This window comes from Oryctolagus cuniculus, chromosome 11 (genome assembly GCF_964237555.1).
Source record: "Oryctolagus cuniculus chromosome 11, mOryCun1.1, whole genome shotgun sequence".
Taxonomy (NCBI): Eukaryota; Metazoa; Chordata; class Mammalia; order Lagomorpha; family Leporidae; genus Oryctolagus; species Oryctolagus cuniculus.
Window position 1 is genome coordinate 64,824,716 of NC_091442.1, and position 25,314 is coordinate 64,850,029.

At 39.8% G+C, this 25,314-nt stretch overlaps 1 protein-coding gene across 6 annotated transcripts in view; it reads left to right on the forward strand.

Annotated features, from left to right (window-relative positions):
* Positions 1 to 25,314, forward strand: part of MON2 (MON2 homolog, regulator of endosome-to-Golgi trafficking) — a 124,885-nt gene that overhangs the window by 63,228 nt on the left and 36,343 nt on the right. For all 6 annotated transcript variants that reach the window (XR_007919691.2, XM_002711305.4, XM_002711303.4 and 3 more), the window contains 7 exons: positions 4,018 to 4,119; positions 5,526 to 5,636; positions 9,196 to 9,371; positions 11,596 to 11,758; positions 13,645 to 13,938; positions 16,142 to 16,340; positions 21,202 to 21,830. Coding sequence is in view for 5 of the 6 variants with exons in the window: in XM_002711305.4 (XP_002711351.1) it covers positions 4,018 to 4,119; positions 5,526 to 5,636; positions 9,196 to 9,371; positions 11,596 to 11,758; positions 13,645 to 13,938; positions 16,142 to 16,340; positions 21,202 to 21,830 (1,674 nt within the window). In the remaining variant the exon portion in view is untranslated. The remainder of the gene's footprint in view (positions 1 to 4,017; positions 4,120 to 5,525; positions 5,637 to 9,195; positions 9,372 to 11,595; positions 11,759 to 13,644; positions 13,939 to 16,141; positions 16,341 to 21,201; positions 21,831 to 25,314) is intronic.

Below are 25,314 nucleotides of genomic sequence, written 5' to 3' on the forward strand. Positions count from 1 at the left end.
ACATAAAAACTACTTGGTTCATGGTTAAGTGACAGTTAAGATAGTATGAAAATCTAATGTCAATTTTCAGTGATATAAGACTTAATTCTTATGAATCCTTTGTTCCTGGTTACATAAGCTGACTTTTATACATATTATGATGAATTAAAGATTAATCAAGATGAAGTAGTGCGACTGGAGCTGGGTATTGAAGGAATAGTAAGATGTAGGGACATAAGATATAGTACATAGTAAAAAGCAGGCTTATGGACCTTAAAAGAGAAAAATGCTACAAGAAATTATGATCTGTGAGAAAAAATTGTAGATTTGGTGGTTAATAGTTTATTGTTAACTCTGAAAAGTTCTATTTCTAGAGGATGGTAGGAGCAGATACAGTTTTTAAATATAGCTTGGTGGGGTCCAGCTCTCTGCTGTGGCCCAAGTGCTTTGGCCCCTGCACCCGCATGGGAGACCGGGAAGAAGCACCTGGCTCCTGGCTTCGGATTGGCGCAGTACCGGCCATAGCGGCCATTTGGGGAGTGAGCCAACGGAAGGAAGACCTTTCTCTCTGTCTCTCCCTCTCACTGTCTGTATCTCTGTCTGTCAAATAAATAAAAAATAAATATGACTTGGTGGGAACAAATGTTGAGGAAATTATACACTAAGTGAAGCATAATTTTTTTAAAAGTGAATTTATATCTGTATATATAGAATTTAATTTTTGTGAACTATAAAGTATTGGAAGTACTCAATATAAGCTTTTTTGTTTTTAAGATTTATTTATTTGAAAGGCAGAGTTAGAATGAGAGAGAGAGATCTTCTGTCCTCTGATTCACTCCCCTGGCTGCAACTGCCTGAGCTCGTTGGATCTGAAGCCAGGAGCCAGGAGGTTCTTAGGGTCTCCCACGGGGGATCATGGGCCCAAGTTCTTTGGCCATTTTCTGTTGTTTTCCCAGGCGCATTAGCAGGGAGTTGGATTGGAAGTGGAGCAGCTGGGACTTGCACCAGTGCCCAAATGGTTTGCCAGTGCTGCAAGTGGCAGCTTTACCAGCTATTCCATAATGCTGGACACTCAATATAAGTTTTATAAAATATTTCTAGATGAAGACTATAAAAAGTTTAATTCTTTGTTTATAAAAATGTTATAAACATGCAGATCATAAAATTTTTTTACATTTTTAAAAAAACAGGTGGTTTAGCAATGTTAGGTGTTCTGAATGAATTAACTATTCTAAGTATTAAAAATGCATATATCGGGGCCTGTGCTGTGGTATAGCGGGTAAAGTGCTGCCTGCAGTGCCAGCATCCAGTACAGGTGGTTCAGGTCTGGGCTGTTCTACTTCCGATCCATCACCCTATTAGTCTGCCTGAGAAAGCAGCAGAAGATGGATGTGGGGGTCCCTTAAGAAGCTCCTGGCTCCTGGCTTCCTGGCTCAGCCTTGGCCATTGCAGCCATGTGGGGAGTGGACCAGCAGATGGAGGATCTCTGTCTCTGTGCCTCTACCTCTACCTCTTTGTAACTCTGCCTTTCCAATAAATTCAGTCTTTTTTTTTTTTTTATGTATATATCAGACTTATTCAACTATGGGTGTAAAATCAATAACATATCCTTTTGAGTTCTCATTTCTGGAATATGTGTTAATGTCTTGAGGAAATAATATGGCAAAGCATGTTCATAAAGAAGGTTACACTGATGATACTCAGGCAGAGATAACTAAACTCAGTATAATAACAACAAAAATATTGAATCAGCTATTGTTCATTGAGTGTTTGCTGCTTGCCAAGCACTAATATCTTTAAAAAAATCTGTGAGGTTCAATGGTAGTATTCCTTTTTTTACAGATGAAAATATAAAAATAGCTTAAGTGACAGCCTGAGGTCACATACTTAGTAACTGATAGGAACCTACATGTATCTCACTCCAAAGCTTCATTTTATTTATTTTTTTTAAAAGACTTATTTATTTGAGAGACAGAGTTACAGAGAGAGGCAGAGACAGAGACAGAGGTCTTCCATCCACTGGTTCACTCCCCAGATGGCCACAACGACTGGAGCTGCAATGATCTGAAGCCAGGAGCTAAGAGCTTCTTCCAGGTCTCCCACGTATATGCAGGGGCCCAAGGACTTGGGCCATCTTCCACTGCTTTCCCAGGCCATAGCAGAGAGCTGAATTGGAAGAAGAGCAGCTAGGACTAGAACTGGCACCCATATGATGTGCCGGCACTTCAGGCCAAGGCTTTAATCCACTGTGCTACAGCGCTGGCCCCCAAAGCTGCATTTTAACCTGTCTGCTAGTGGCTTCGTCTTTTGGGGGTATATCCAAAGCAAAGACCATATTTCAGGCTTAATGAATAAGAATCTTTATCTCGGAAGCCTGGGTGTCTAGATGACTCCTGTGTACAGTTGGGTTAAAATAAAAAGGAGGTAGAGAAAGAAGTAATACTAGGGAGTGTTTCAGGTGAGTTATGTGTGAGGTACTCTTTAACATGAGGAGTTTTTATACTCTTCTGAAGTTTACTTCACAGATAGAGAAAAACAAAACCAGTAAATTACCCAAAACTGCATGGTAGTCAAGATGAGATCCCAGACAGTTTAAACTTAACAGACAGCAGTGTTAATACTAAACCATAATGTCTCTATGGAGTCATGATTTTTTTTTTTTTTTTTTACTATCTTCAACATGAGCACATGCAGGAAAGGCAAACCTGGCCATCTGAGTATTTGTCTTAAAACTTCTATTTTGTTCACTGGCTTCTAGGAAAGAAAAATACTACGAAACATTTCCATGCTAGGTTTTTATCAGCACTGTAAAAATGTATAAGAATAAAGACTTTTGCCTTTAAAAATTTACACACAATTATTCTTAGGTGTTAAAAGTGATCCCTGTTAAATATAAGAGTGGGAATAAGAGAGGGAGGAGATGTACAATTTGACACATGCTCAATTGGACTTGCCCCAAATGGTGGAGTTAGAAATGTGCCAGGGGATTCCAATACAATCCCATCAAGGTGGCATGTACCAATGCCATCTCACTAGTCCAAGTGATCAATTTCAGTTCACAGTTGATCACACTGATAGGTCTAAGAGTCAAAGGGATCACATAAACAAGACTAGTGTCTGCTAATACTAACTGATAGAATAAAAAAGGGAGAGAATGATCCAACATGGGAAGTGGGATACACAGCAGACTCATAGAATGGCAGATGTCCTCAACAGCACTCTGGCCTCAGAATCAGCCCTTAAGGCATTTGGATTTGGCTGAAGAGCCCATGAGAGTATTTTAGGCATCTTCATAATTTTCTTTTTAAAAATTGCCTTGCCTTTTTTTTTTTTCTAATACAATGTCTCTGTTAAACACAATAGCTACACATGAGAAAATACTCATGGCTTTCAAAGGCTGAATGTGCATTTAAGCATGTTTTACTATCTCCATTAATATTGGATTGGAGATAGTTCCTCTTTGATCTGTTCTCAAACAATTCTCATAACACGTGGTCCCAGTACTCTAACTTAGCCAAATATGTAAGATATATACTATGTCCCTTTCTGGTTATTGTTATGTGACTGTGGAAAATTGTTTTGTCTCTGTCTTTGCTACTCCAGTGTTATTGTCTGAAACTGACACACCTGATCTCTGCCATACTTCTGATTTCATGTTTCTTTTCCCATGTCTTTTTGTCCCTTTTCTGTTTTTTTCTTGCTTCCTGGCATTAACACTTCATATAGTCTGGACATTTTATGACTTTCCTAATAATGATGATTTCCTTCCTTCAGAAGACTAACCATTCTTTGTGTCTAGTAAAATTTTTGTCATTTCACCATTACTCTATTAAAGCATTCTCTTCCTAACCAGATTTTCTAATCAAGAGCTATTCTGCATAGCAAAATGGCATGTCCCATGATAACGTTTTTTAAAATTTACTACTAACTGTACTGTATTTTAATTACAGCCATACTCTTCAGAATATTGTTTTATTTACAGTGAAATTAATCTAAATTCTCCTTAAAATATCAAAATGCAATATGTTTTCTCCCTAGGAACCATCTCTTTTTGCTGTTGCCAAATTGTTAGAAACTGGTCTAGTTAATATGCACCGTATAGAAATTTTATGGCGACCTCTCACTGGCCATCTACTTGAGGTAAACTCTCTTTCTTAAAAATACTGTATTTAATTTTTTGTTACTAGAGACATTCATGTTGAACTAATGATTCTGGCTAACCATTCAGAAAGTCAGCATTAACATTTCCACTTCTTGACCCTGTGTTTCTGTCTGCTTATTTTATCACGAACTAAAATTGTGTAGTAATTGGTTTAGGGAAAAAATAGGTTGCTTTTATTGTCTGAAGATTAGTGAAATTTTAAAGTGAGAACTCTTAATGAAATCAGCTGTTAGCTTGGGCCTCTCTAACTGTATTGTCTCTTGAGCCACCTCGGTTTCAGGTAGTTTTCAAACTTCTAGGCAATTGGGGCAGAGAATTAGTAAATACTGCTCACTTACAGCTTTTGTCTTAATTATGGTATAGCCTTCCTACAGATGGAAAACCCATTTGGTATCACTAATTAGGGTAGTTCTGAGGAATTGTATTATTTTTGGTTGAAGTTGGGGTGATTTTTAACATTTAGCTGCTGCTTAATAACCAGCTACTTTAGTCAGTACATGTATTTCTATACTGTTTATGTTTGGTTGCCATAGTCATTTTTTATCTTGGAACTCTTAGTAAGCAAAATAGATGTACAAGAGCTTTTCCTTTTTTAAATAGATTTTTTAAATATTTGTTTGTTTATGTACTTGCTTATGAGCAGAGACACAGCCCTCGTCTATTGGTTAGCTCCCCAAATATCCACAACAGTCAGGGCTGGGCTGGGATGTAACCAGGAGCTGGAAATATTATCTATGTCTTTCATGTGACTAGCAAGAATCCAGTCATTTCAACCATTACTGCTACCTCCCAGGGTCTTCCTTAGCTGGAAGCTAAAGTTAGGAGCCAGATCAGGAACCAAACAGGCTCTCTGATGTGGGATGTGGGGATCTTAACTGATGTCTTAATTGCAAAACTAAACACCTCCTGCTCCTATGAGAGCTTTTTTTTTTTTTTTTAATTTTATGAGTGATTAAAGAATGTGTGCAGATTTCTTTATTATTGGAAGGTCTCATCAAATGACAACAAATAAAGTTTCCCAAATTTTAGCACAGTGTTTAGTCATGAACTTAAAAACCTTAAGTATTAGCTACTTTTTTTTGTTTACTCTGAGGATGTATCATTTGCTTTTAGGAAATCTTTCTTCTCTTTGACTTGTTATAGTTTCTTATTTTTTTTTTTTTTTTGTCTTCTCTCTATTGCTTCCTCTTGTCCTTATTCAGAAGGTAAGCTTGCTTATATTTTGGATTTAGTAATTCTTCCAACCCTTATTGAACATTTTGATACAACTTTTAGATGTGAAAAGAACAGAAAATATTTTGATTTTTCTTTTCTTAAATGTGTGATTTGTAGCTTTTGTATACAAATTAAACATCTAATTTTTGTTCAATGTATGTACCTTTAGGTCTGCCAGCATCCAAACTCTCGAATGAGAGAATGGGGAGCCGAAGCTTTAACTTCACTTATTAAAGCAGGATTAACATTTAGCCATGATCCTCCACTTTCACAAAACCAGGTAAAAAAATAACTTACCTCATTTTTTACGACAGAATATTTGATGTAAAAATCTTCCCATATATACTAACTATAAGATTTTTTTATTTAACCATGAATCTCTTACAGAAGGTGATTTTTAGATTTTTTCATAAAAAGAATCTTGTAAATGATATAAACACATGAATGACATAAACACATAAACATCTTGTGAATTACAATAAGCTAAGCTAATAACTTATCTAGGATTGGTCTTCCAATTGCTGAAGCTTTGCTTCTTCATTTTTTTTTTTAAGATTTATTTTTTTATTTGAAAAGCAGAGTTACAGAGAGGCAGAGGTCTTCCATCCACTGGTTCACTTCCCAGATGGTCGTAAGGCCGGAGCTGCGCTGATCCCAAGCCAGGAGCCAGGAGCTTCTCCGGGTTTTCCATACGAGTGCAGGGGCCCAAGGACTTGGGCCATCTTCTGTTGCTTTCTCATGTTATAGCAGCGAGCTGGATCAGAAATGGAGCAGCCGGGACTTGAACCAGCGCCCATATGGGATGCCAAAACTGCAGACATTGACTTTTACACCATAACGCTGGCCCCAAGACTTTGCTTCTTACCTTTCTGAGATTTTTCCTCTTATTACCCTTACATAGGAGAAAACAAATAATAGAGGAAACCAGCACAGTAAAAATTTTATAAGATCACATAGATCTTATACAATTTCTAAAAATCTAAAATTTTATTGTTTCAAGACTGAGTAGATGGGCCTATGTCATGGTACAGTGGGCTAAGCCCCCTCCTGTGACACCAGCATCCCATGTGGGTGCTGCTTTGTATCTCAGCTGCTCCTCTTCCAATCCAGGTCTCTGCTGTGGTCTGGGAAAGCAGTAGAGGATGGCCCAAGTGCTTGGGCTCCTGCACCTATATGGGAGACAATAAGAAGTTCCTGGCTCCTAGCTTCAGATTGGCTCAGCTCCAGCTGTTGTGGCCATTTGGGGAGTGAACCAGTGGATGGAAGACCTTTCTCTCTGTCTATAGCTCTACCTCTTAAATAAATAAATAAATCTTTGAAAATAAAGACTAGCCGGCACCACGGCTCACTTGACTAATCCTCCTCCTGCAGCGCTGGCACCCTGGGTTCTCGTCCCGGTTGGGGCTCTGGATTCTGTCCTGGTTGCTCCTCTTCCAATCCGGCTCTCTGCTGAGGCCCAGGAAGGCAGTGGAGGATGGCCCAAGTGCTTGGGCCCTGCACCCCATGGGAGACCAGGAGGAAGCATCTGGCTCCTGGCTTCGGATCAGTGCAGTGTGCCGGCCATTTGGGGGGTGAACCAAAGGAAAGGAAGACTTTTCTCTTTGTCTCTCTCTCTCTCTGTCTAACTCTGCCAGTCAAAAAATAAAAAATAAAAAAAAAAAATAAAAAGACTGAGGTGAGACTGAGTAGGACTGATACATTTAATAGCCATTTCCGTTGCCCTCATTGTCTTACTGTATTGTAATTGTCTCCTACAAATTGACTCAACACATCATATATGTACATAGTAGATATTGAGTATAGCACAGATTAGAATGATGAGTTAAGATAGAAAATATCTACACTCACTCTCTCTCTCTTTTTTTTTTTTTTTTTTTTTTTTTTTTTTTTTTTTTAGGATTTATGTACTTATTTGAAAGGCAGAATTACAGAGAGAGAGAGAATCTTCCATCCACTAGTTCACTCCCTAAATGGCCACAACAGCCAGAGCTGGGCTGAGAGAGAAATCGAGAGAATCTTCCATCCACTAGTTCACTCCCCAAATGGCCACAACAGCCAGAGCTGGGTTGGGCTGATCTGAATCCAGGAGCCTGGAGCTTCTTCCAGCTCTCCCACATGGGAGAACTAAGTGCTTGGCCATCTTTCTAGAACCCAGGCACATTAGCAGGGAGCTGGAATCGAAGTGGAATAGCTAGGACCTGAACCAGCTCCCATGTGGGATGCCAGCACTGCAGGCAGCAGTTTAACCCACTATGCCACAGTGCCAGCCCAAGATCTACTCTCTTATAGAGCTTACATTTTAGTGATTTCATATTTTTTCTGCAATTTGAGATTTTTGAAAAGAATCTTCTTGTTCATTTATTTTTAAGTATTAGAGAGGCAACAATAGCTTTAATCTGCTGATCACTCCTTAAATACCCTTAATGATAAGTGGTGGGCGGGAGTCAAAGCCAGGTGCCAGCAGTGCGTTCAAAGACTCTTACATGAGAAGCATCACCGCTGCCTCCCAGGATCTGCTTTCGTGGGAGACTGTGGTCAGGAGCCAGTTAGAAATCGAACCCAGGCACCCTGATGTGCAACATGAGCATCTTAGACACAAGGCTAAACACCTACCTCTTGTGCATTTATTTTAGCATCTTCAAGTGTCCAACACATAGTGAGAGCTTAATAAATATTTGTTCACTCAATGAACCAAATAGATGAATTCCTGTAGAAAAGAAAGTTTTGAATGAAGCAAGTGTTTTATATACTGAAAGAGATAGAACAGAGTGTTTATTTTATCCTCCCAACAGATTTTGTAGTTTTATATCATTTTTATTGAAGTCTACCACATTTACTTTTTTTTAAGTTTTTAAGCTTTTTATTTAGTGAGAGAAATGCATGGGAGAGTGAGGGCTTTAATCTAAGGGAGAAATAAAAGTCTGGAAATTAAGTAGGGGTCAGTACCAAGCAGAGAGCTGGCCAAGAGCCGCGTGCAGTGAGCATTTGGTTCCGAGCAGCCACAAGCAGCTTAGCGTGAGCAGCAAAGTGAAGGCGAAGAAGAGAGGGCGTTTACTTACTGTTAGATATACTATAGCTTCATTTATTACATGACACTTGAGAAGTGACACACATTAATAAATAAGTGCAAGGTAATTTTAGGAACTGGGAATTGTTTGCCTCTCTTTAAATATAGCTGGTGATATATTTGCTTTTGTGAGTTTTGTTTCTATATGGGTCTGTAATTGAAGTCTTTTAAAGTAAGATAATGGGGCTGGCATTCTAGCATAGCAGATAAAGCTGCAGCCTGTGATGCTGGCATCACATATGGGCGCTGGTTTGTGTTCTGACTGCTCTACTTCTGATCCAGCTCCCTGCTAATGGCCTAAGGAAAGCAGGAAAAGATGACTGAAATGCTTAGGCCCCTGACATTCACATGGGAGACCTGGATGAAGCCCCTGGCTCCTGGCCTCAGCCTGGCCCAGTGCTGGCTGTTGTGGCTATCTGGGGAGTGAGCCTGTGGATGGAAGGTTGTCCTTCTTTGTCTCCTTCTCTCTATGTATATCTGACTTTCAAAATAAATAGATAATTCTTTAAAAAAATAAAAATAAAAAAGTTTATCCTGAAATCTGACATTTTGAAGACTGATTTTTTTCTTTTATTTACAAGTAGAGATAGATGCCAAAATAAGCCTCAGATGACTGCTGTTAGAGAAATCATAGTTAATGTTCATTTAAGTAGAAAAATTTCTACTTACCATGATAGTCTGAGTGGAGGTGAATTTAAACTTAAAATGCAAAGCAAAAGCTTCTTGTCTTTTTGGGCTTCTCTTCCTAATTCATTTCTTGTTCCCTTTTCAGAGGCTGCAGTTGCTTTTATTGAATCCATTAAAGGAGATGTCCAATATTAACCATCCAGATATCCGACTCAAGCAATTAGAATGTGTGCTACAGATTCTGCAGAGTCAGGGAGACAGTCTTGGGCCTGGATGGCCTTTAGTGCTTGGAGTCATGGGAGCAATCAGAAATGATCAAGGGTAAGTGTTTATAATTAACATCGAAAAAGTGGTGGAGGTGGAAAGAGAATCCATCCTAAAATCTTGTGGTAGTAATAACTTTTAATGGATGCCCTTCATGCCCAAGTTCAAGATCTGTAATAGTTTCTCTTAACTCTACCTCCAGCCTGCGCTACGGCTCACTAGGCTAATCCTCCGCCTTGCGGCGCCATCACACCGGGTTCTAGTCCCGGTCGGGGCGCCGGATTCTGTCCCGGTTGCCCCTCTTCCAGGCCAGCTCTCTGCTGTGGCCAGGGAGTGTAGTGGAGGATGGCCCAAGCGCTTGGGCCCTGCACCCGCATGGAAGACCAGGAGAAGTACCTGGCTCCCAGCTTCGGATCAGTGCAGTGCGCTGGCCGCAACGGCCATTGGAGGGTGAACCAACAGCAAAGGAAGACCTTTCTCTCTGTCTCTCTCTCTCACTGTCCACTCTGCCTGTCAAAAAAAAAAAAAAAAAATCTACCTTCAAGTGGTTACAGAGAATTTTTAAGGAATCATCTTTGTTTTGGAAGGGTGGAAGAATTGCTGTTGATTGGCTATTTATATAATAAGACAACTTCCTAACTTATAATAAGATAAATGAACCAATCTAATAAGTTTTATAATACATCCAAAGATTTGGTTTTATTTTGTTAAAATACATATTTGGTTGGATGTGAAATAGCATTTAGAACTTGACCTCCTTGTATATACTGGAATCTCAGAAATTACTTTAAAATTACTTTTTATTCATTTGTTTATTAAATTTTTTTGTACCTTGTATATTCCTAATATTGTGCTTGCTAGTTATTCTGACTACACAGGTAAATAACTGTTGCCCGGGAAGTAGAATTGTGTAGAAGAAAAACATGCCCTAGAAATAGAATTCCAGGAAGAAAGTAGTTTGTTTGACCACAGAAGAATAGGGCACTAGTGGCAGGGGGCAGAGCCAAATTATAAAACCCTTTTATGCTTCTATAAGCTTTTTGGATTACTTTCAAATACATTTTGGGAAACATTTTAGGACTTTAAGCAGAGGAATCATGTGATCAGATGTAATTTTATAGATATTCTGCAACATCAGCATGGACAGGAGGATAGAAAATGAGAGATTCTATGTGACTAAATGCTCTCTAGAAACAAGAGACGGGTTTGAGCTACTTAACAAATTGACTCTAGGGGCAAAGGAAGATTCAGCAATCAAGAATGACTCCCAGATTTCTGAAGCAGTTTAGTGGGTAGTGGCTTAATTACCTAAAAGGGAGTACAGAAGAAAGAGCAAATTGCAAGGAAGCATATGAGCTTGTTTAGTGTAGGACATTGCAGTGAGAAGATTGGATATACTGCAATTTCAAATGAAGACATATTTTCTTTCAGTGGATATATTTGCAATTCTGAATTGTAGAACTTTCTTAATTTAATGACTAGAAGTTTTAGATCATCAAGATGCTTGAGACTATTAAGGAAAACCATTTTTTTCTTAAATATTTATAATAATAAATTTTCTTAAGAGATCAACTAAGGTCAAGATAGTTTCATCTTCTAGTCCACAATGTAATGTATAAAATAGGGCATTGTTGTAATGCCCAAATGAACTAAAATGTGTAAATTGCTTAGAAATTATATGACATAATAAGCACTCAAAAGTTGTTAGTATCATAATTGTCACTTTGACTATTAGTTTTTTACAACTAGAATTTTAACTGAAAGAAAATACGTCTTCATTTGAAATTCAAAATAGATTCTTCTCTGACAGACTGGATGTAGAATTATATATTCCTTTGAAGATTTAAGTAAATACAGGTATAAAAGAATTAAGGGACTTGTTTTCCTTCAGTGAGTACTTTGTGTATATTTACGTGTGCTAGGCACTGTGCTAGATAAAAGGGATGCAGTGGGGGAGAAAAGTAGCTGTGGATAATCTTTCCTCACTCATCATCTTAAGTTTTCTTTGGTTGGGTCATTTGAAGTACAAATAGCAATAATGTAATATTAATACTTTCTATTTCTTTTGTTAATACATTGTTTTTATTTCTTTTACCTATGAGGCTTATTTCTTATTAATTTAATTAAACAACTCATATTTAGGTCAGTGTTTAAATATTATATGATCTATGTTAAGAGAAGATTTCCTCCAATAAAATTTTGCTCAATTAAAATTATTGTAAGGTATGTATTTTTATTTTCTTTTAAATATGTCAATAAAAATTTCCTTTTGTGTTTGTAGAGAATCTTTGATAAGAACTGCATTCCAGTGTCTTCAGTTGGTTGTGACAGATTTTCTACCAACAATGCCTTGCAGTTGCCTACAGATAGTTGTAGACGTTGCAGGTAGCTTCGGACTTCATAACCAAGAACTCAACATTAGTTTAACTTCAATAGGTTTATTGGTAAGTAACATTGCCTTTCTTATACTAATATAATTCAGAAATCACTATTGTGCAGTTGGGAGTAATTGCTAACCACATATGCTTTTGACTGCAGGGGAATTATTTCAATGACATGTATCAAATTTAAATCTTGCACGGAGGGTTAAATAACAATACTTAAGAATAATTCAGTAATAGCAGAATATTTGGAGTAGTTTCAGTATAATGAGTTGAAGTTTGACTTTTACAGTGTTTGTCATGAGAGGATTCAATAATAGTATACACAAGGAAAATCTTCAGTTGACTTTAGTGTATAGGTTGATTTTTTGGTTGTTTTTAAATATTACTTTATTATCAATGTTTTCATGGATTATTTAGCCAATAAAACTTACATAAAAGGCATTACCATTTATAAAGTCTTTTTTTTTTTTAATTTTTTGACAGGCAGAGTGGACAGTGAGAGAGAGAAACAGAGAGAAAGGTCTTCCTTTGCCGTTGGTTCATCCTCCATTGGCCGCTGCGGCCAGCGCGCTGCGGCCGGCGCACCGTGCTGATCCGATGGCAGGAGCCAGGTACTTATCCTGGTCTCCCATGGGGTGCAGGGCCCAAGGACTTGGGCAATCCTCTACTGCACTCCCTGGCCACAGCAGAGAGCTGGCCTGGAAGAGGGGCAACCGGGACAGAATCCGGCGCCCCGACCGGGACTAGAACCCGGTGTGATGGCGCCGCAAGGCGGAGGATTAGCCTAGTGAGCCGCTGCACCGGCCCCATTTATAAAGTCTTATAATCTGTCAACACTGCTTTAATAGCTACTTGGAGATGGCATATAATAGTGGAAGAGACAAAACTTTGAAAATAAACAGGTGTTTTAATTCTGTTCGACTGCTCTTCATTATTAAATCATTGGCATCTTGAGCTTCATTTTTTAAATCTTGAATATACAAATAATAAAATTAACAGTATTGTTAATATTACATGAAATAAACATGAAGAGAGCTGTTCACAGCATATATTTATTTAAAGACATTTGTTTAACTTCTTTTAAGTTTATATTATAACTCACAGGTTTATAGAGTTGAACTTAAATTTCCCTCATAAGCTAGGTGTAAGTTAATATTTGACATTTTTTAAAGAGATTTATTTATTTCAAAGGCAGAGTTAGAGAGGGAGAGGCAGAAAAAGAGAAATGACCACAATGGGCAGAGCTAGGCCAATCTGAAGCCTGGAGCCAGGAGCTTCTTCCTGGTCTCCCACATGGGTGCAGGAGCCTAAGGATTTGGGCCATCTTCTACTGCTTTCCTAGGCATATTAGTAGGGAGCTGGATTGGAAGCAGAGCAAACAGGATTCAAATGGCACCCATGGGGGATGCTGGCATTGCAGACAGTGGCTTTATCTGTTAGGCCACAGCACCAGCCCCAATATTTGACTATTAAAATGTAATCATTGGGGAAAAAGTAAGTATACTGCATATGTAATTCTACTAAAGACAGAGTGGTTAGCTTAGTGTTGATTGAATTATTGTTGGATTTTTTTTTTTTGAGGCCCCTTTATTTTGCATTATGTTCACAGTATTGGATCTCTTATGTTTTTACCTTTGGGAGAAATATCATTTTTATACTTTAATGTGGTTGAGGATGATTATCATGTTTAGAGGCAATAATTTCTCTTGTATGGAATCATGAATTATTAACTGATATTAAGAAATTGCTAATTTAGTTAAGGTGTTAATGGTATTATTATGATATTTTTTATAGTTAACAATTGTATCTAGGTGGTGGGTATATGTGAATATGTTCAAGTTCATTATACTATTTATTTTTCTATATGTTTTTGAAATGTTTTATATTTACCTATGTTTTAAACTCAAGTCTATTATTAAAGTGATATTTTCTACTTTTCTTTGTAGTGGAATATTTCTGATTATTTTTTTCAAAGAGGGGAAGTTATTGAAAAAGAATTAAATAAGGAAGAGGCAGCACAGCAAAAGCATGCAGAAGAGAAGGGAGTGGTTTTAAATCGGCCGTTCCACCCTGCCCCACCGTTTGATTGCTTGTGGTTATGTCTTTATGCGAAGTTGGGTGAACTGTGTGTGGACCCCCGTCCTGCTGTCAGGAAGAGTGCAGGACAAACCTTGTTTTCTACCATTGGTGCACATGGAACTTTATTACAGCATTCAACCTGGCACACTGTTATTTGGAAGGTACTGTAAGATAGCTTGGGCTGCAGAGCTTTTAACTGAGACATACTTGTGCTTTTTCTATTAAACCTGTTCCTTTTAACTTTTTAAAGAATTTACACACACTTATGTATTTGACAAAACAGAAAATGTTTCTTTGTTGTATTGAATTGTACCTTACAGAAGAAAGTAAATGTTAAAAGCCTCATTTCTCTATTTCTACATTTATCTTTTACTACCTCTGCCTCAGTTTTTGCCTTTGCCCTTATCTTTTTAATTTCTCCCTTTCCTCAAATGACAGTATGGTCAATTTGTTACAATGCAGTGGGAACCTTGTTTTTTAAATTTGGAGATCTGTGTCATTCAAATATAGTCACATTAGAATTTTGTAAATGTTCATAAACCAACACCATGAAATTTACTTACAAACTCACCAAACAAAAGTAACCTCCCACCGGTAAATTGTCTGTGTCCATTTATTAAATATACATTATTTTCTTTTTCATCTGCTTACTAAACTTTCTTATAGAGTCAACAGCTTGTTAGTGAATATTCCCTGTTTGCAAAAGATCTCTCCTTTTTTGTTGTATTTGTTCTATTTTAATAAAATTTTATTTATGGTACCCTCCCCCCTGCCTTTCCTTTATTCCTTAGCCCTTATAATTTGATTTCCAGATAGTTCTACTTGAGGGTCTCTTAAGCATTAAACTGTGCTGTAACTGACTCACCCAGAGGACTTGTTTAAAGCACTGATTACTGAGCCACCATTTTCATAATCTGTCCACTTCCAGAGTTTCTGGTTTATTTTATTTTTGACAGGTAGAGTTAGACAGTGAGAGAACGACAGAGAGAGAGTTATAGACAGTGAGAGAGAACAGAGAGAAAGGTCTTCCTTCCGTTGGTTCACTCCCCTAATGGCCGCTACGGCTGGCGCTGCGCTGATCCGAAGCCAGGAGCCAGGTGCTTCCTCCCGGTTTCCCATGCGGGTGCAGGGACCCAAGCACCTGGGCCATCCTCTGCTGCCTTCCCGGGCCACAGCAGAGAGCTGGACTGGAAGAGGAGTAACCGGGACTAGTATCCGGCGCCCCAACTGGGACTAAAACCTGGGGTGCCGGCAGCGCAGGCGGAGGATTAGCCTAGTGAGTTACAGCGCCGACCTCTGGTTTATTTTGACTTGGAGTCGAGCCTAAGAATTTGATATCTTTGTTTTTTTTTTCTCTCTGTTTCTTTTTAAATTTTTTTTAAAAGACTTATTTATTTGAAAGGCAGAGTTACAGAGAGAGAGAGAGCTCTTCCATCCACTGATTTACTCTCCAGAGTAAAAATTTTACTCCCTTGGATGCAATGGCCAGGAATGTGTCAAGATGAAGCCAGGAGCCTGGAACTCCATTTGGGTCTCCAGTGTGGATGCAGGGCCCAAGCACATGGGCTACCTTCTGCTTTTCTAGGCACATTAGCAGGGAGCTGGATTAGAAGTGGAGCACCTGGGACTCCAACCAGTGCTTATGTGGGATGCCAGTGTTGTAGGCAGAGGCTTAACCTGCTGCACCACAATGCCAGCCTCCAAGAATTTGATTTCTGTCCAGCTCCTAGGTGATGCTGATGATTCTGCTGGTTCAGACACCACATACTGAGAACCACAAAAATTGTTCATAGACAATAGGTGCTCTTCTGATTGCCAAGTCTTTGGCTATGTTCAGTCCTCATCCTAATCATTTTTAGTAGGATTAACACTTGATTATTTTCTTCTTTCCTTGGTTTCTGTTTCACATTCTATATCTACCTCTCTGTTCATTTTTTTAGTTTCATTTAGTCTCCTTTTTAAATGTAAACATTCCTCAAGTCTCAACCAGTTCTTGCCTGTTAGTTGTTTTCAAGCACCCTTATTAGTTCCAAAATTACATAGTAACTTCTATCCAAATGTCTCCCATAATTATACTTTTTTCTTGGACTCTTCTTCTAGCTTTATTCTTTTCTTATAAATTATCCTTTGGGTGCTTTTTTGGCAACTTGAGTTTTAGATGATATTCTATTCAATTTATTTAATTTTTCATATTCTGTTATCTTAAATTTAAAATATATGGTTACCTGTGATGGCAGATTTCCACCAATGTACAGGATTGATAATACTATCAAGTGTGTTTTTTGCAATAGCTTCTAGTTTCCTATGCTGTTACTTAAGCTATATTATCAGTATTTTTTATATGACATTTCAATAAATATTTAGGTACTCTTTCATTTATTGGACCGAGTTCGAGAGTCTTCTACCACTGCAGACAAAGAAAAGATTGAGTCTGGAGGTGGCAATATTCTCATTCATCATTCAAGGGATACAGCGGAGAAGCAGTGGGCTGAGACATGGGTATTAACACTGGCTGGAGTAGCAAGAATCTTCAACACAAGAAGATATTTACTGCAACCTTTAGGTGTGTATATTTGTTTTTTTCTGGTTACACAGTAATATATGTTTAAGGAAATTTTAAAAATACAGAAGATTCCTTTGGACTTTATATACAGTGCCAAGGAAAATCCAACTTGGTTTAGAGTCTTTATGTGTATGGACATCTGTATTTTCATTGAGAAAATGTTTAATGTCTGTTGACTGTGGGCTAGCGTTTCGGGGATATACAATGATAGCAAAATAAAAATATACCCTGTCCTTTTGTCATGTGCATGAGGAAGGAACCATAGTTAGATCAATAAATACAAAATTATACCAGTGGTTAAATGGCTATAAAGGAGTCACACACTGTTAGCTTAGAATAGGTATTTCACCTGACCAGTAAGATCCAGATAAATTTCCTTGAGAGTAATATTTTCCCTGAAGGTTTTTTTAAAGATTTATTTATTTGAAAGCCAGAGTTACACAGAGAGAGCAGAGGCAGAAAGAGAGAGAGAGAGAGAGAGAGAGAGAGAGACAGAGACAGGTCTTCCATCCGCTGGTTCACTCCCCAATTGGCTGCAATGGCTGGAGCAGAGCTATTCTGAAGCCAGGAGCCAGGAACTTCTTCCAGGTCTCCCACGCGGGTATAGGGGCCAAGGACTTGGGCTGTCTTCTGCTGCTTTCCCAAGCCATAGCAGAGAGCTGCATCGGAAGTGGAGCAGCTGGGTCTCGAACCGGCGCCCACATGGCATGCTGGCACTTCAGGCTGGGGCATTAACCCACTGCGCCACAGTGCCAGCCCCATACCTGAAGTTTAAACAGTAAGTAGGGGCCGGCGCTGTGGCTCCTGGCTTCAGATCTGCACAGCTCCAGCCGTTGTGGCCATCTGGGGAGTGAACTATCGGATGGAAGACCTCTCTCTCTCTCTCTCTCTCTCTCTCTCTCTCTTTCTCTCTATGTAACTCTGACATTCAAATAAATAAAATAAATCTTTGAAAAAAAAAACAGTAAGTGGGAGTTTATCAGGCAGAAGTGAGGTGCAGTACAGACAGTCTTAGAGACAGAACATGTAGAGAAGAGTTTTAGTCCATGTGACGTGATCAGATATGCAGTTTAAAAAGTTCACTTTTGTAGGTGTTTATAGAATGGTGGGGAAGCAAGAAAAGGTGACAGTATTGTTAGGAAGCTGTTGGTGGTGTCGGACATTGCTTCTCAAGCAGGAACAGTTTTATGCCTCACAGAACATTTAGCAATTCTGGAGATATTTTTTATTGTCAAAACAGGTTGGAGCAGGTATTACTGCCATCTAGGAAATGGAGGCAAGGGATGATGCCTCTCACAGCAAAGAATTAAACAACCGGTAATGTCAGTAGTACTAAGACTCAGAAACCTGGGCACACATTATAATACTTTTGATTTTGATGGTTCTGATGGAGATAATAGAGAAATATGACCACAGTACTTTTGTACATAGCTGTATACATATTGCACATAATATTGTATTTATTTCATTTATTTTGTTTTTTTTTTAACCTTTGTATGGTAAAGCATAATGCATATTTAATTTCTTGACTTTTTTATAGTGTCCTTTATGTACTTTTCCTCTTTTTTTCATGAATTTTGTACTTTTGAGCTTCAAATATATGTAGATATATATTTTTTTCTCCCCAAAGAAATCTTGTATTTAAGGAATACAGACTTCATGCATTTCATAAGTACAACTTCAGGAATACAGTGATTCTTCCCACCATACCTGCCTTCTTCCACTGCTTTCCCAGGCTATAGCAGAGAGCTAGATAGGAGGTAGAGCAGCCAGGACTTGAACCAATGCCCATATGGGATACTGGCACTGCAAGCCTGGGGCTTTACCTGCTATGCCACAGCGCTAGCCCCCAAAATATATTTTTTAACCTTAATTTTTTCTTCTTTTGTGAACTTTATATATGATGAAATGCACAAATTTTAATTGTACATTAACTGAATTTGGATAAACTAAACATTTTTAATGCCATCATATTTACTTTATATTAAAAATAATAACTAATAGAGATTTAGATGTAGATTTATATAAAGACATCATGTGACTTGGAAGACTAGTAAATGATTTTTGCTATTTTAGAATAAGGTTCATATTTTTAACATAACCATGTGCTATATATAATTATAACGTGTTTTAGAAAGGAGACTTCTTCCAAGAAACAAAATATATTAATAGAGGAGTGGTAGAAAATTTGTCTCCCTAAATAGCATTGAATATTCTAAATCTGGGATTAGATCATTAGTTGGCAAATGTCATATTTCATCTGACTTTTGGACTGAGATGGTAACAGGCAGAAGTACTTTAATTGTTTATGGTCTTAAAATGGAATTTTTATTTTTAAATATTTATTTTATTTATTTTATTTGAAAGGCAGAGTTGGGGCCGGCGCCGCGGCTCACTAGGCTAATCCTCCGCCTAGCGGCGCCGGCACACCGGGTTCTAGTCCCGGTCGGGGCGCCGGATTCTGTCCCGGTTGCCCCTCTTCCAGGCCAGCCCTCTGCTGTGGCCAGGGAGTGCAGTGGAGGATGGCCCAGGTGCTTGGGCCCTGCACCCCATGGGAGACCAGGAAAAGCACCTGGCTCCTGGCTCCTGCCATCGGATCAGCGCGGTGCGCCGGCCGCAGCGCGCCAACCGCGGCGGCCATTGGAGGGTGAACCAACGGCAAAGGAAGACCTTTCTCTCTGTCTCTCTCTCTCACTGTCCACTCTGCCTGTCAAAAAAAAAAAAATAAAAAAAAAAAAAAAAAAAAAAAAAAAAAAGAAAGGCAGAGTTGGGGGCCAGCGCTGTGGTGCAGCGGCTTAGGGCCCTGGCCCTGAGGCGCCAGCATGCCATGTGGGTGCCGGTTCTAGTCCCGGCTGCTCCTCTTCCAATCCGGCTCTCTTCTGTGGCCTGGGATAGCAGTGGCGGACGGCCCAGGTCCTTGGGCCCCTGCTTCCATGTGGGAGACCAGGAGGACGCTCCTGGCTTCTGGCTTCCGATCGGCGGGGCTTGGGCCATTGTGGCCATTTGGGGGGTGGACCAGCAGATGGAGGACCTCTCTCTCTCTCTCTCTCTCTCTCTCTCTCTCTCTCTACCTCTCTCTGTAATTCTGTCTTTCAAATAAATAAAAATAAATCTTAAGGCCAGCACCGTGGCTCAATAGGCTAATCCTCCGCCTGCGGCGCTGGCACTCCGGGTTCTAGTCCCTGTCGGGACACCGGATTCTGTCCCAGTTGTTCCTCTTCCAGTCCAGCTCTCTGCTGTGGCCCAGGAGTGTAGTGGAGGATGGCCCAAGTCCTTGGGGCCTGCACCCGTGAGGGAGACCAGGAGAGAAGCACCTGGCTCCTGGCTTCGGATCAGCGCAGTGCGCCGTCTGCAGCGACCACTGGGGGGTGAGACAATGGAAAAGGAAGACCTTTCTCTCTCTCCCTCTCTCTCTGTCACTGTCCACTCTGCCTGTCAAAAAAAAAAAAAAAAAAAGAAGAAGAAGAAGAAGAAGAAGGCAGAGTTACAGAAAGGCAGAAGCACAGAGTGTAAGAGGTCCTCCATCCGCTGGTTCACTCCCCAAATGACCGTAACGGCTAGAGCTGGGCCAATCCGAAACCAGGAGCCAGGAGCTTCTTCAAGGTCTCTCATGTGGGTGCAGGAGCCCAAGGACTTGGGCCATTTTCTACTGCTGTCCCAGGCCTTAGCAGAGTGCTGGATTGGAAGTGGAGCAACCGGGACTCAAACTGGGGCCCATGTAGGATGCCAGCACTGCAGACGGCAGCTTCACCCTCTATGCCACAGCACTGGGCTATAAAATAGAATTTGTTAGAATACTTTTAACTTATAATTTACTTACAATCTGTATTTTCCTGGTGGCTCAAGTAATTTGGGTCCCTGCCACCCATATGGGAGACCTGCATTGTGTTCCCAGCTCCTGGCTTCAGCCTAGCCTAGTCTTGGCTCTGCAGGCATTTGGGAAATGATCCAATGAGCAAGAGTTGTTTCTCCTTCCCTACCCCACCACCTTTTTTTTTTAACCAGAAATCACTGAATTTATTGCAGAAAAATTAAGTTCATAATGCTAAGCTTGAAGCACATACAACTGCGATTCCCGTTACATGAGTGAGATGATTCCTGATCTATTTAACAACAGTCCAGACTTTGGCTGCTACATTTATATGCACTCCAAAATAATGCTCCTGAATAGTTGGCTCCCGAGTACCCTGCTTCAGATCCATCTCCCTGCTAATGCACCAGGGAAGGCAGCAGATGATGACCCAAATATCAGGGACCCTGCCACCCATGTGGGAGACCCAAATGGAGTTCCCAGCTCCTGACCTTGGCCTTGTCCAGACCTAGGTGTTGTGGCCATTTGGGGAGTGAACCAGAAATGGGATTGATCAGTAAATCTCTGTCTCACATACACATTCAAATTTAAAAAAAAAAAGTCTTATTTAATTATTGATAATGTTAGATGGATAGACCAAAGATATTACTGAATAATTAGTTTCAGTCATGGATTTTTTATTTTTATTTTTTAATGATTTGTTTGTAAGTCAGAATTCAGGAGAGGGAAATACAGAAAGTGAGAACAAGCTTCCATCCCATGGCTCACTCTTCCAGATGGCTGCAACGGCTAGGGCTGGGCCAGGCTGAAGTCTGGAACCCAGAGCCTCATCCAGGATTCGAACTGGTGCTCATATGGTTTGCTGGAGTCTCAGGTGGCACTTTACTCGCTATGCCACAATGCTGGCCCTCAGTCATAGGTTTTTATTTTTTTCTAGTTCTGTGGGAATTTAAGCAGAAAAATAAAGCAAATATACTTTAAATTGTCCAGCATTAAGAGAAATTTTGATCACTTTTATGCTAACATTTTATTTTTTCCTTTCTAATATAGGAGATTTTTCAAGAGCCTGGGATGTTCTTCTTGACCATATACAATCGGCAGCACTCAGTAAAAACAATGAAGTATCTCTGGCTGCTCTGAAAAGCTTCCAGGAAATTTTACAAATTGTATCTCCTGTTCGAGACTCAGATAAACCTGAGACACCGCCTGTTGTTAATGTGCCTGTGCCTGTCCTGATAGGGTCCATATCAGGTCCTGGCATGAGCAGACCATTTGTAAGAACAGATTCCGTTGGAGAAAGACTTGGAAGATACAATAGCTCTGAGCCACCAGTAGTTACTGATGAGCTTGAAGATTTGAATCTCTGGTGGGCTGCATGGAATACGTGGTATAGAATTGGATCTGAAAGCACTAAGCCTCCTATAACTTTTGATAAACTAACTTTCATTCCCAGCCAACCTTTTCTTACAGCTTTAATTCAGATATTTCCAGCTCTCTACCAACACATAAAAACTGGTTTCAACATGGATGACTTGCAGAAATTGGGAGTAATATTGCACAGTGCTGTTTCAGTCCCAATAAGTTCAGATGCCTCCCCTTTCATTCTTCCATCTTACACTGAAGCAGTTTTGACAAGTTTACAGGAAGCAGTACTTACAGCTTTAGATGTTCTCCAAAAGGTAACATTATTTGGATAGCTGTCTAAACAATAATGCAAATGGAAGTTTTTTACTTTGCTATATAGGTTATGGGGGGTAAATTCTGGATCATTAAGATTGTTGTATTTATACAAGAGTGTTAATATCTAATTATTTTAAAATATTGTGATTTTATATTTCTGAAAAGGTAACTCAAGTATGTTTTGAGTTAACTTTTTTTTTTTTTTTAAGATTTATTATATTTATTTGAAGTTACAGAGAGTTACAGAGAGAGAGAGTGAGAGGTCTTCCATCCTCTGATTCATACCCCAGATGGCTGAAACGGCCGGAGTTGTGCTGATTCGAAGTTGGAGCCAGGAGCCAGGAGCTTCTTCTGGGTCTCCCACATGGGTGCAGGGGCCCAAGGACTTGGGCCATCCTCTTCTGCTATCCCAGGCCATAGCAGAGAGCTGGATCAGAAGTGAAGCAGCCAGGACTAGAACTGGCACCCATATGGGATGCCAGTGTTTCAGGCCAGGGCTTTAAGCCACTGTGCCACATGGCCGACCACTTGAGTTAACTTTAAGGAGCTACCTACATCCTCTTTTTTCAGTTCACCAACATTTTTAGTTTGTCCTTGCAACTAACTCTTTGTTTTGTCCTAATTAATTATTTACTTACTCACTTACTTGGGAGACAGCTTCCATCCACTAGTTCTTTCCCCAGATGCCCTGAACAGTTGGTCCTGGACTAGACCAAAGTTGGGAGCCAGAAACTCAATCTAGGTCTCCCATGTTGGTGGCAAGAGCCCAACTACTTGAGAGCCATCATCTACTGACTTCCTGCTCATTAGCAGGAAGCTAGAATCAAGAGCAGAGCTAGTACTTGAACTCAGGCACTCTAATATGCAACATAGGTATCCCAGGAGGCCTATTAACTGGTAGATCAAACACCTGCCAATACAATTGATTCTTCATGAGAGGATATAATGTTTGGAATAACAATAAATTGCTTTTATGATTATAAAGTAAGCAATAGGATTACATTTTAATTTTTTCTCATTTGTACTTAAATTTAGTTTTGAAATTATTGGAAGCCTCTAAAGGATGAATGGATTAATAGAAGCACTTTTCTTTTTCTTTTCTTTTTTTTTTTTTTGAAAGTCAGAGTTAGAGAGAGAGAAGTCTTCCACAATGGTTCACTCCCCAATTGGCCACAACGGCCGGAGCTGCGCTGATCCGAAGCCAGGAGCCAGGAGCTTCTTCTGGGTCTCCCACGTGGGTTCAGGGGCCCAAGGATTTGGGCCATCTGCTGCTTTCCCAGGCCATAGCAGAGAGCTGCATCAGAAGTGGAGCAGCTGGATCTTGAACCGGCGCCTATATGGGATGTTGGCGCTTCAGGCCAGGGCTTTAACCTGCTGCGCCACAGCACCTGCCCCTATAGAAGCACTTTCCTTGCAGAAATTTTAAACAGAGATGTATTTATTTTATTTATTTGAAAGAGTTATAGAGAGAGGTAGAGAGAGAGTCAGAGAGATTTTCCATCCACTGGAATCATTCATCCGAACTATTAGAAATTTGTTCTGAACTTTAATAGCTTTGAAAATAAAATATAACTTCAGCTTGAAAATTAGGAAGCTTTTTTGATTATATCAGTCGAATTATCATTCTAGCCATTGTTTTATTTCTTGTGTGATTACCTAAGTGTTTCATAAACTTTAAATGTGATATCTTCAATAAGTCTTTGATATCACCTAACCAGAAAATTACTATGAATGGAAATTTTTAAAAAATTAATTTATTTGAAAGGCAGAGTTACAGAGAGGTAGAGGCAGAGAGAGAGACAGAGAGAGAAATCGTGCGCGTACGCGAGAGGTCTTCCATTCATTGATTTATTCCCCAGATGGCTGTAAGGCTAAAGTTGTGCTCATCTGAAGCGAGGAGCTAGGAGCTTCTTCTAGGTCTCCCATGTGGGTGCAGGGGCCTAAGCACTTGGCCCATCCTCTACTCTTTTCCCAGACTATAAGCAGAGAATGGATCAGAAGAGGAGCAGCTGGGTCACAAACCGGTGCTCATATTGGATGCTGTGCCACAGGTGGAGGCTTGGCCTGTTGCACCATAGTGCTGGCCCTTGGAAGTGTTTTTGTATTTTCTTCTGCAGGTGTCAGAGATTTTTCACAAGTATAATTTATTTCATTTTGGGTCTTTATCCTTAAACCAATAAGCTGTCCTGCCAAGCATTTGTCTAAAAACTATTTTATCTTCTAAAAGAAAGAATTCATTTCTGATTTCCTATTTTCTTTCCAAAGAGGAGCTTTTATGTGTTTTTCCTCAGTACCCTTGTATTTTCAGAGCCTCAAGGTCACAGTCTTCTCTTGGTTCTCAAATCACTAGTTCCCAACCAAGTTGACTGTTTTATGTGCAAAGTAATTTTTTTAAAAGTTGTTTTAGCGTACATAGAGAAACTGGGAATCTGATTATCTTCTTTGTGTATGTGCTGTATATAAGTTCTAAGGTCAGGGGACAGCATCTCTCTATTTTTTGCTAAACTTGGCAAAGGCAGATGACTACATAGCATACCTTTCTCCATCACCAAGGCTGCAAAGGTGTGCTCCAGGAGATACTGTGACACTGTGTGTGAATGGTGCCCATCTGCTGTTAGGTAATGAGACCATGTCTTCTACAAAATTTGGACGAGTTTTTTTTTTTTTTTTTTTTTTAAGATTTATTTATTTACTTGAAAGCCAGAGTTACACAGAGAAGGAGAGGTAGAGAGAGTAAGAGAGAGGAGAGAGAGGGGTCTTCCATCCACTGATTCACTCCCCAGATGACTGCAACTGCTGGAGCTGCGCCATTTAGGAGCCAGGAGCTTCTTCCAGGTCTCCCATGTAGATGCAGGGGACCAAGGACTTAGCCCATCTTCCACTGCTTTCCCAGGGCTTAGCAAAGAGCTGGATGGGAAGTAGAGTAGCTGGGACTCGAACTGGCGCCCATATGAGCTGCTGACATTGCAGGCGGTAGCTTTACCCACTACACCATAGTGCACAGGTTTTTTAATCTCTGTGTCCTTTATTCAGCTTCCTCATCTATAATATAAAAATAATAAATCTAAATTTTTGCCTATTAGATGGTATATCTGTAAGGTCTTTAGTGCCTGGCACAAGGTAAACATTCAGTAAATGTTAGCTATTGTTAATTTTATCTTCATGAAATTCTCTAGCATAAGCCTTGGTACATGATAGCTACTGAATTAATTTTTGTTAAATGAGTTATGTAAAATCTTGAACTGTGTCCACAGTTAGACACAGCTTTCAGGTAGGCTTTTGGCAAAGTCATTAAGACACTGCTGTTGATGCCAAGCACTTGCCCCTGATAATGGAATGCCTGAGTTCAAGTTCTGGCTCTGCCTCCAATTATAGCTTCCTGCTCATGTACATCCTGGGAGGAAGCAGATGATGGTTCATGTATTTGATCTCCTGCCACTCACAGGGGAGACCTGGATTGAGTCCGTGATTCCTGGGTCCAGC